Source organism: Antechinus flavipes, chromosome 5 (assembly GCF_016432865.1).
Source record: "Antechinus flavipes isolate AdamAnt ecotype Samford, QLD, Australia chromosome 5, AdamAnt_v2, whole genome shotgun sequence".
Taxonomy (NCBI): Eukaryota; Metazoa; Chordata; class Mammalia; order Dasyuromorphia; family Dasyuridae; genus Antechinus; species Antechinus flavipes.
The window spans coordinates 2,477,810-2,489,630 of record NC_067402.1 but is presented as its reverse complement, the minus strand read 5'-3'; the positions used below and the strand labels follow the sequence as shown (position 1 = coordinate 2,489,630).

The following is an 11,821-nucleotide window of genomic DNA, read 5'->3' as shown; positions in this document are numbered from 1 at the left end:
GGTCCTCAGACCCTTCAATCATTCGTGTCACCATCCTGCCTTTCTAGAGTTTTGTAATCACTTTTGATCAATCTTGAGAGATGTATTATCCCAGTTGCCGCTGAGAAGATCACAACCAACTGTTTTAATGTCAATCCACAAATAGCTGCCTTCACCTTTACTTTAACAAGGAGTTAGTGGGAATAGCTATTCTCTCTCCTTTCCCTCTGACCCACACTGACTCATCTTTCATCTGACAGCATCTCTGTATCTCCATCATTAGTTTTCACAAGAAAGGAAGTCATCTTTTTCCTTAAGACCAGATCTGATTGTGTGACTTCCCTACTCTCCCAACTCTAGTGGGCTTCCTATTGCCTCCAAAATTAAATAAGGGTGGTTCAGTTTAGCTTTTAAATACATCTGGCCCCAACCAACTTTTTCAGTGCCATGACACACCACTTCCTTTCCAAGAGTCCATGATCCCACCAAAATACCCTTCACTGTTCCTAACTGTCCATCACCTACCTCCAAAGCCTTTACACTGTGTATCCCCCATGGCGCTCCGATCGGGATGGGGATAATTCCTAGACCCAGGCTAGGTCCCTCTTAATGAGAAAAGCTAAATATAATCCTTTTTTGGCCTTGCAACTTCTCTCATTGAATAAATGTTCACAAAAGTCTTGGAGATGAATCGGCATGATCTGAATGATGTCAAGAATGAAAGGTCTCACTCCAGTGCAATTGAGAGCCACTCCTTGGACCTGAAATGTATGCCAGGCTCATGTCTGGCATTGATTGTGGTCCACAAGGACAAACTGGTTTTTCCAAATTGGCTTTTATCTGGAAAAATATGTGAGGAAAGGAGAAAAATGAAAAAGGAAAGCACTTTTTTTAGGTTTCTGATGTACTTTTGGTCTCTTTTGCATCAAAATGTGGTAAGGTTTTCTTTTTATTTTCTAAGACAAAAATACTACATTTTCTGAGGATGGACAAGAATAATTTTAGAAAGCTGTAAATGTCCCAGGGATGCAAGGAGATGCCTCCTATCCTCTAAAAATGTGAGACACCACATAGGATTGTGAGAATTTAAGCTGGAAGAGATTTTGCTTAAATCTCTCATTTTGTAGATGGAGGAAAAGAGATTTAAACTAGGAACATGGCCTGTCAAAGATCACACAGTCACAGAGCCAAGCCTGCTTGAAAGCCATTCTACCAGGAATCCCTTTCTGAGGTCAAAATCAAACTCAGAAAGTGATAACGTGTGTGACATTCTTTTTTCTCCAGGAGAAGCCCTACCATTGTCACTGAGTGAAACAGTGAGAAGACAGGGCCCAGAGCTAGAATCTAGACCCTTCAGTTTTAGTTTCATTCAACAAAAATTCATTTCTCTCCAGGGCCAGGCTCACAGCTCTTTCACTTGCTAGTTAGTTGTGTGACATTGAGCAAGTCAATGTCACGATACTGGGGCTTCATTCTCTGTAAAATGGGACTCATTGGTCCACAGGAACTCAGTCCATAGGTTTGATGCTTGAAGGAAATAAGTTCCCCACACAATGACAAAATTGCAGCCATTGAGGTCCATCTTGCTAAAATGTTCCAGAGAAAAATGAGAACAAGAGACAACTTCATTCTTCACTCCAGCCTCATTCACCTCCTTGTGGAAGACTTTGGGTCAATGGCCGGGATTCTGCTTAGTAGATGTATTGTAATTTTTTATCTTTTCTCATTTGTTATTTTTATTTTATATTTATTACATAAATATATGGTATGTATTATATAGTACACGAGGTGGTATAATGATCTAGAGTCAGGAAGACCCAAGTTCAAGCCCAGCTTCAGGCACTTCCTAGATGTGTGACTCTGGAAAAGTCACTTCACCCTGTTTTCCTCAGTTTCCTCCTATGTAAAATGAGCTGGAGAAGGAAATGGCCAATCCCTTCAGTGTCTTTGTCAAGAAAATCCCCAATGAGGTCACAAAGAATAGGTCAAAATGGAAATACCTGAAATAAATCATTCTAAGTATCCCTGTTGGAACCCCAGGAATATCCAATGTGTGATGCCATGAGGAAACAGGCTCCATCTCCTTCAAGTCTATTGAGGAAAGTAGGGGACATTATAGGCGGAAGTTTTGGTCAAGTATACACAGATTGAGGCCCTTAAGGTAACTACCATCTGAAAGTCTGGGGTTCTCCTCTTTCCCTGTCCCCAAAATTGTTTCCAAAAGTGAACTTTCCCCTATTTTCTACTTGTGTTTACTTGTTGGAATCTGTTGTGCACCATGAAAAATGCCCTGCCACATTTAATGGTAAGGAAAAAGTGTTTTAGAGGCATCGGTCCCACCTGAGGGATGTAAATCCAGCGCCAAGTTTTCTGCCGACCTGTCCCACCTTCTCCAGGTTCCGATCAGGCGCTGCCGCAGGACCAGCTTCTGCTGGCCTCTTCCAACTTGGAAAGGAACAGTAAGCAACAAAAGTATCCCACTCCCCAACACAGACCCAGAATGGGCTTCCATTGCATTGGAGACTTGACAAGTTGTCATTGGAGAGATACCAGAGTCCCTGGCCTTCCAAGGCCAGGTTGAAATACCCCCCTCCACTGCAGGTCGATCCAAATGGGCTTCCCCTGGCCCATCCAGCGGCCCAGCAGTCACTCTCCCAGCTCTGGACACGAGCAGGACCAAGAGGAGCCACCCCATCTTCTCAGAAGAAATCACCAGCGACACAGGACATATTGAAATTGAACTTTAAGTATTTTATTTCTATGTACATCTCATCTTCGTCCAGAAATAAAACTCTAACTACAGACAGACCGTAATGCTGCGTATATGTATCGCTTCCAACAATACGTTAGCTGAGTAAGTGCTGGGTACAGAGTTCTGTCTTGCTCGTGGATTTACAGCTACATTGCTAACATGGACTCCGACTCCTCCTCGTTCCCTTTTTCTTTTTTAACCAATAACAAGCAGAGAGACAAGTACAAGTTAATATTAATAAGCTGCTGAAATAACACGGGATAAACTATGTACAATACAAACCATTCATACAAATGAAGACTAGGATATTGAGTTTGTTACAATGTGTGGAGTAAAGATAAGCCGCCCCTTACAACTTACACGGCACCCGTCTCTGGGCCGGTCCCCTGGAGATCCGGTGGCTCGGGAGTCGCTAAGCAGACTCGACCAGGGACGGGGCAAAAGCCGGGAGCTCCGCAGCCGCCCACGTGTAAGTTCTAAAGGTTTCCTCATCTTTACAGGGAGCGGGCTCCTAGGGCCCCCTCGGATGTGCCTACGGGATGCTGGGTGGGAGGGTTCACTTGGGAAGGAGTACTGAGCTCTGGAGACACGCGTCCCAGTGTCACAAGCAGGTAGGCCTATGGGATCGTTACCAGTGCAGCTATCCGAAGCAGGAGCGCGTGAGGGGAAGGATGGATTTACATGGATTCGGGACTGGGAAGGAAATCTCCACCCCGTGCCTGTCAGAGCCCACCCTGGCTGGCTATTCCCTTTTGCTTTGATTGCTTATCTAAAACCTTCCGACCCAGAGAATTAAAAGACCTCTAACCAGGGATCCCAATAGATGCGAGCCAAAATGTGTGTGTACATGTACATGGATGTCTGTGGGTGTGGATGGTTCTCCTCGGGTGACTCGATGTAAAACCTGCCGTGATTCACAACTACACTGAGAAATGGAGCCGATGGGCAGAAATGACACCAGATTGTCCCCCTGGGATCTTGGCAGCCCGTGGACAACAGCAGCAGCGTAGACACAATCCAGGCCCCAGATGTGATCTTCTCCTTTGTGTAACAGCCCTGACGTATGACCTCTTTTACTCCTCAGGCTTCAGTCTCAGCCCCAGTGGCTCCCGCTCAACCCGAAGGGAAGTAGGGCGTGTCGCTGTGGTAGTTGTAGTCAGGACACACCTTCTGTACTAGTTTGTAATCGGTACTATAAAAGGAAATGTAAATACAGATGACCTTAAAGGGCTTGGAGCAGAGCCAGGACACGTGGCTCTGGGTCTGCTCCTGGTAACAGGTCTTGGAGGGGTCATAGTTACAGAGCGTGTTCTTGGTCGCCTTGTCCACCTTTTCGTACTCGATCCGGCAGTTAAAGGACTTGGAATCTTTGGCATCGATCACCGTCTGCTGGGCCAAGTCGAATTCCACGATCTTGGTGGGGGGCACCAGGCTCACAGAGACGTTGCCTTGCCCGGTGGAATTGTGCCGGAAGTAGACGCTGAAGGTCCCGTTCCCGTGGTCAACGATTTTCCCAGTTATCAACAGGTTGAGCTTCACAGTTTTGATGTTGGAATGAAAATCACCCCAGCCAAACATTTTCTTAAACTTCCCCGTCTTGACGATGGGCCGTCTCTTAGCTCTGGGCCGAGGCTCCTGAAGGTCCGTGGAGTTCCTCAGCCAGTCCCAGAGATCTTGTTCCGAATAAGGTTCTGGGGTGTCGTAGCGCAGGTCCAAGTCCGTATCATTGTCCTTGCCGCGAAAAGTCTGTGAGAGGAGCCGGCTGATGGACAAGTCTTTGCTGCTTTCTGTCCAGATGTGCTTTAGGGTAGATTTTGTACCTCCAGATTTTAGAAGTTCTGACTTCCCGCCATTTGTTAGATTGGCACATGTGACCTGGTGAGGAAAAGAGAAGAAAGGTGACATTCTTAGCTTTGTAAGAAAAGAGGATTGTTTAGAGGCAAGATAGGTGGGAGGGGCCTCCGTGACCATAGGCGGAAAATTAAATCCCGAAGAACCCCATCATAAGCACGCATCCAATCAGCAGCCATTCAGATGGAGGGCACGAGCGCTTTCCCCTCTCACGGATAGTGCATTGTGATAACTCGGAGAACCAGGGGGGAAAGACAGTGGAGTAGGAAGCCGGGACCGAAGCGTGAGACTGATTTCTACACATGTACTGCCACCTAGTAGGAATATCATGAGTTACGAGTTCACAAAGGAGCCAAGTTAACAGCCCAGTTCACACAGAAGCTGAGGAGCATTCCTACTCAGCACCAAAACCAAACCAGCTACTTGAGACAGAAAGACACTATTTGAACCCAGACACAAAAGCCTTGCCAATCTGTGAGCAGAGGGGGGAAAGGGTTAAGGCTCTTTAGCTCTAATCGTGATTAAAAATGATTGAAGCCGATGGTGGGAGAGGGGGAGGATGGCTGCTTTTACTTGTCTCTGACTACTTGTTCCATGAACAGTCTAAGCAAGGTAATTTTGTAATGAAGTCTTAGTTTGTCTCTTAGTTTAAAAAAAAAAATGTATGTATCCGGAACTATATGTACAACAACATATCCAGAAATCAAGGGAGTCTAAAACAAACAAAGATTGTATCCTCTGAGAGCCTCTGTTCTGGTCCAAGAGTTGGCCAGAGGCACAAACCTGGCCAAGACCCAGAAGTCAGCAGAGAGGAAATGCCAAATGAGAAATCCCTCCTCTTTCCAGAGCTAAGCAGGTGTACCAAGGTTGTCAAAGACAGAAAAAAGGGCCTTTGTACACCAAGACTCCTAGAAGTACCTCGGGAAATGTATAGCAGAGAAATGGAAATAAAGAAGATATCTATCAATCAGAGGATGGTTAAACAAATCATGGACATGAAGGGAAGGGAATGTTATAAACAATGAATGTGAAGCTTTTAGAGAAACTTGGAAAGACTTGCATGAAACAACATAAATTGATGCAAAATGAAAAGAAAAAATCAGTAAAGCAATGTGCATGATATGTATAATAATAGTATCATAGGAAGGAAGGAAGGAAGGAAGGAAGGAAGGAAGGAAGGAAGGAAGGAAGGAAGGAAGGAAGGAAGAAGGAAGGAAGAGAAGGAAGGAAGAGAAGGAAGGAAGAGAAGGAAGGAAGAAAAGAAGGAAGGAAGGAAGGAAGGAAGGAAGGAAGGAAGGAAGGAAGGAAGGAAGGAAGGAAGGAAGGAAGGAAGGAAGGAAAGAAAAGAAAAGTAAAGAAAGAAGGAAGGAAAGGAAGGAGGAAGGGAGGCAGGAAGAAAGGAAAGCAGGCAGGCATAACTATAGTGACTAAAGAAGATATAAGAAAATATATTCTTTGTGGAGATGAATGACTATGGGTGTGGAAAATTGCATGCATTATCAAACTCAATAAATACATTGGTTAGTTTTACTGAGCTGTTGTTTTTCTTTCTCATCTTTTTTTTTTCTGTTCATAATATTTTTTCCTTACAAGAATTGCTGGATAGGGTGATAGAAAAGAATATTTTATTAAATGAAATTATAAAAGGAAAGGCAAGATAGGTATAAAAAAGCAAAATAGTTATACAAAGATAGTCCCTCCTTGGAATCACTCTTTTTACCATTCCTATCCCATTATAATTATTGCACTTTTGCTTTTAAGCTTTCCTGCTGTTTCCAGGCTATTGAATCTAGAATTCATCCTTGCCATTACACATCAGCCTAATAAATCCTTAACTCAAGCCTGTTGCACCAGAATCAGCTCCCTTTTGGGAAGTCAAAAGGGAACAAGGAAGTTTGGAAATGGTCGTGACTGTCCTGAAGCCAGGCTGAGAAGCATTCAATTTGGTTTAAGGTCCCCAGCCTCTAATGAAAGCAAAAGTTGGGTATGGGTAATTCTTCGACTACCTCAACCTGTTGTCTTAATGCTTTGGTAATGATGTTGTGGTGATGGGGATGGGGATGGGGATGATGGTGATGGGGGTGATGGTGGTGACAGGGATTATTTTTTAGACTATGTTTTCTCAATAATACCCTTACCAATCAGCCGGTTGGTAAAGTGACCTTGCTTAAGTAACTTCTATGTTCCAAGCATGGTTCTAAGCACCAAAGAAAAATACAAGAGAGCCCCTGCCTTCTAGAAGTTCACCATCTCCTGGGGAGTATGGTCATAATGATGATTGTCTTCCCTACTATATAAAGAAATAAGCTCTAAGACAAAGAAAAGGGAACAGGCCATGGGCCAGACTGAGAGTCTGACTCCAGGATACTTATGTTTGCACAAACCTGGTCTCCACTTCATACACACAAGCTCCAAGAAAAGCTCCAATGTCTCTTCTGTCACGGATGTGACTTATAGCCTGAGAACCCAGAGCAGCTGCATACACATAACCTATCAGCTTATACTGATGTTGGGCTGAATATTCAGATGTAATAGGAATCTGCAACGGAGTATTTACCATAATAACACTCTCTCTAGGTTTCAGGACCACCCCCTCTCTCTTCATTCCCCTTCTACCTATCTGGCCACTCCCCTGTCTCCTCTTCAGAGTAGCCCCTCTAATAGTAAATATTCTCCAGGGCTTTGTCCTGGCCCTTTTCTCTTCTCCTATACTACTTCTCTTGATGATCTCGAGCTTCCATAAATATAATTGTCTTTTTTTTTTTTTTTGGCTGAAGTAAATGGGATTAAGTGACTTGCCCAGGGTCACAAAGCTAGGATGCTTTAGAGGTCTGATTTTAACTCAGGTCCTCCTAACTTCAGGGCTGGTGCTCCATCCACCGCACCAACTAGCTGCCCCTAATTGTCATTTCTACACTGATGATTCTCAAAATCTACCTCGGAGGTCTCTGCTACTCTACAATTTTGTATCTCCAACTGCTGGCAGATATCTCAAACTAGATGCCTATTAGATTTCTCACAATCAACATATCCAAAGCTAAATTCATTGTCTTTCCCCCTATATCCACCCACCACTTTCCCTATTACTACAGGGGGTGAACCCACCATTAGAGTGCCTCAGGCACACAAGCTGGATACCACCCTTGGCTCTTCACTAGCTCTCCTCAATCCAGTCTGTCATCAAGACCTGCAAATATGAATTTTGCAACATATCTTGAATCTACCCCCTTCTCTCCTCTGACTCATGTTTGGTAAAGGCACTCATCACCTCACACTCTTGACTATTTCAATAATTTGTTTATGGTTCTGAGTTCACTTTATCCTCTATTTAGTCAACAAAATGATTTTCCTAAAGCACAGGCACAACTGTCATTGACTGTTCGATGAACAACAGTGACTTCCTATCATCTGTAGGGTCAACATTAAATTCTCTCTTTGACATTCAAAATTTTTCATAATGAAGCTTCCCTCTATATTCTCTCACCACATACTCTTTGCTGCAGTTACCTGGTCTCCTGGCTGTCCCATGAACAAGACTCTCTTTCTCTCAACTCAGGCAACTCCTCCAGGTCTGGCTGGGCCCCATGCCTGGAATTTTTTCCCTTCTCAACTCCAGCTACTGACTTCCAAGGCTTCCTTTAAATTTCAACTAAAATCCCATCTTTTACAGAAAATCTTTCCCACCTTGAAATTCTCATGCTGTCCCTCTGAGAATTATTTCTTATTTATCCTATATATAGTTTGCTTATATGTATTTGTTTGCTTCTGATTCCTTCCCATTAGACTATGACTCCTTGAGGGCAGGACCTGAGTTTTGCTTCTTTTTATATCCTCGGACTTTTGCACAGTGTCTGTCCCATAGTAGATGTTTAACAAATGTTTATTGATTGACTGTCTTTGTATCCCTCGTGCCCAGCTTGTGGCAGGTGCCTGTTGATTGATTGATTGACTGATCTATGTGAGGAGTGTGTATGTGTGTGTGTGTGTGTGTTTACCTCTCTTAAAAGTAAAAAAAGATACCTATTAATTTCTTCCAACCAGTTTTTTCTGTATCTCCGTTACTACTCATTATAGATAATTATAGTGTTGCTTTGGAAATGATATATTTCTTGATTCAAAGGCATGAATGCTTGAGAGCAGGATAGATATGTAAATAGCATGATGTGTAAGGATAAGAAATCTCACTCTGGGTGAATAAAGAAGACAAAAAGAACGAGATTGACACAAGCAGGGATGCAGGCATTTGGACCAGCCTCCATTGCCTTTGGGAATAATTTACTGTTTAAAGACGGAGTCCTAAACATTGCAGATATTCCTGGTTCTTTTCTCGGTAGTTCCCTTCTCTCCTAGAAGGTTGTAACTCCTTAGGGATATAGGTCAGATAACCTTTCTGTATTTACCTAAGCACCATCCACATAGAATGTGTTCAATTGGATTTTCACTTGAGTATTTGGTGAATAATAGAGAGAGAATAAAGAATGAAATGTAAACCAGGATTCATTAGGAAAAGATAGACTTTCTTCTCACAGCAGTTGGGATTGGAGGAGGGTGGTTCAGTGGGAATATTTTTCATAAAGAATCTGAAAGAAGAAGAATTCTGTATAAGAAAGCCCTGTTACAATGCATTCTGCCCTCTGCTCTTCCATTGCAGAAGAGCAATGGTCTTTTATTGGTCCATTATTGCATCTTTCCAAACAGTGACCTTTCCATCCACGATTCCATCTCCCTTCCATCTTCCCTTCCATTCACCATTCCCAAGCAGACTTTACCATACTAAGTAGAGACAGCACACCTGGGGAAGAGGTGTTCTCAGGGCCCAAAGGAGCTCTTCCCCACTTCCACGTCATCGGCCCACTTTCCTGGATCCATCAAGCATAGCTTGAGGCTCTCTTCTGCAATCCAGATTTCTCTCTCACAAGACTGGTGTTTTACTTTCACTGACAGTAATGGCTTACTTTGTCTTAGTCATCTTGGGCAGCCAAAAGAAGACTTAGCATTTTGGAAAAGCCGAAATGTGTCACTTCTGGATGCTGTAAATAACCTCAAGCCTACAAGAGAGTCACTGCAATAAAGCACTTGAGAAAAACAGACACAGAATCGTCATTTAGCCAGCTAAGGACACAGTTTATCAGCACTGTGCTTGTGCTGAGGAGGTCCTTAATAAATACAACTCTAAAATGAGACCCAGGTCCTATCTATGGAGAATTCACAATATAATAGTCACTGACAAAGGTGTTCAGATTTTTGTTTATACCTACTAAGCAGTTCTAAGCCAAAAAGACAATCTTCCATGAACAAGAGACATACTATAACATTTGCTCCAGTTGTCCTGACATCAGATTCTCATTGACTTGTTTTGGAGACTAGAAAGAGAAGCTGAAAACAGAGTTGTTTGATTATTCTGGAAGGAAGCTGAGGTCTTAACTCTTCTAAAGGCTGCTATTGATTGCCAAAGCCTTGTTGGGAGATACATTCCTACTTATAAACATCTGTCATTTCAGCAGTGTCAGTGCACTTCGTGAGCACAGATGATGACTATCCCCCTTACCAGCTTTGGAGCCTGCCTTCTGGAGTGGCTGAAGGTTTTAAAAAATACAATGGGTGCTGAGCCCTTTCCAACAGAAACCGCTCTTTAGAAGATAAACTACCCATTGTTGTATGTTTTTCAGGGAACTTTTCAGCTGGAAAAGACCTACTAGGATATACATTTGCTAGCAGGACCTTTGAGAGCCCAAGGCCAACTCCATACTCTAACGAGACAATAGGGAAAGATATGAGAAGTGAGCTGTTTTCATTTTTTTTTTCTGTAGCACAAATACAAAGCACTTCAAGCCATGGAAGCACCTCATCAGGAATGAACTGAAGATCATATTAACTAGTCTACAAAGTCAGCATCATTCCCCAGCAAGAACAAACTTACTGTCACCACTTCATGACTCCATCAATAGAAACATTCTTAAAGGGCTGCAAACATTATATATCTTGCTCATTAAAGGTGCCCCCATCCCCCTGCATGAAGTGTCTCTAGCCTAAGGGTTATAGTAGCTGCTTAAACTTTGTGCTTTTGAATTATTCCAGCATCACAAAATCAGCTACAGAATTTCTGATTTGGAAGGGACTTTAGAGGCATCTATTTGAACCCACCCATACCTGAACAGGAAATTCTTCTAAAATTCTAATTTATGAGTTATCAAATCCCTCTCAAACATGTCAGCCTGGAATCATTAACCTTCTCTTTAATTCCTTTTCTTCAGAAAATTATTTCACAACTGCTCATGATTCTTCACACTTGAAAAATCATGCATTGTGACAGCCATTAAAAAAACCAACTATTTTTGCTGCAGAGAAATCAAACTTTTTTCATGCTGGGAAAATAACCTCCTTCCCGCTTGCTCATCTTATAAGTACATACACATCACTTTTGACTCACTTGCACATGAATATTGATAAGTGATTGAGAGGCAGTATTCCCAATGCCCCATCCTCATCACTTGGACCATTCTCCCCAAATATAATTACTCTTATTTTTTGCATTATGGAAGGTCAATTCTTATATTAATAAACAGATGAAATGCCATTAAAACAAAAGAAAAGAAACTCAGTAAAAAAAGTTAATATTTCATGTTATTTCTTTTTAAAATTTATAAGAAATATCTTGTGTGAAAACCCTTGGGCATATATGTCCAATAATGAGTAATATGTTAAAATAACATTTTAAGAGACTAGTTCCCACCTAAAGACCAAAGCTTCTTCAACATCATTCTTGCATTATGCATTTTCTCATTTTACCTTGCCTGAACAATGTTATTATAGTGGTAATATTTGTAAATCAAATGAAAAAAAGTCTTTGGGCAGCACCATAGGCAACTGATTCTGTCTCTGATTCCACTGGTAATCTTCAAGGAAAATAAAGAATCTCAGATTGGTAGAGAAATCCCTGGGGTAAGATGCAAGATGTGTTCGCAAATGGGAGAGGACAGATAGCAAGAGGATTTCGGATTAGCAATTATACACGTGGTGGGGGGAGATTGTTCCCTTTTACAGAAACTCTATACAGAGCCTAAAGGTTATTTAAGGGAAAGAATAAACATTAAAAGCAGGTTGAGGTAAATATTTACAAAAAGAAGAATTGCAAATGTACAACCATATGAAAGATTGTTCCCTAATCATGAATAATAAAAATACAAATTATAACCTATCTGAGGCTTTGTCTCACATTCAGCAAAATGACCAAGCTGA

General features: G+C 42.2%; 1 protein-coding gene across 1 annotated transcript in view; it reads right to left on the bottom strand.

Moving 5' to 3' along the window:
• Positions 1-2,709: 2,709 nt before the first annotated feature.
• NXPH1 (neurexophilin 1) overlaps positions 2,710-11,821 on the bottom strand; it is a 237,640-nt gene continuing 228,528 nt past the window's right edge. Inside the window, exon 3 of the mRNA XM_052001336.1 lies at positions 2,710-4,606. Coding sequence (XP_051857296.1) covers positions 3,845-4,606 — 762 coding nt within the window. The 3' untranslated portion in view covers positions 2,710-3,844. The remainder of the gene's footprint in view (positions 4,607-11,821) is intronic.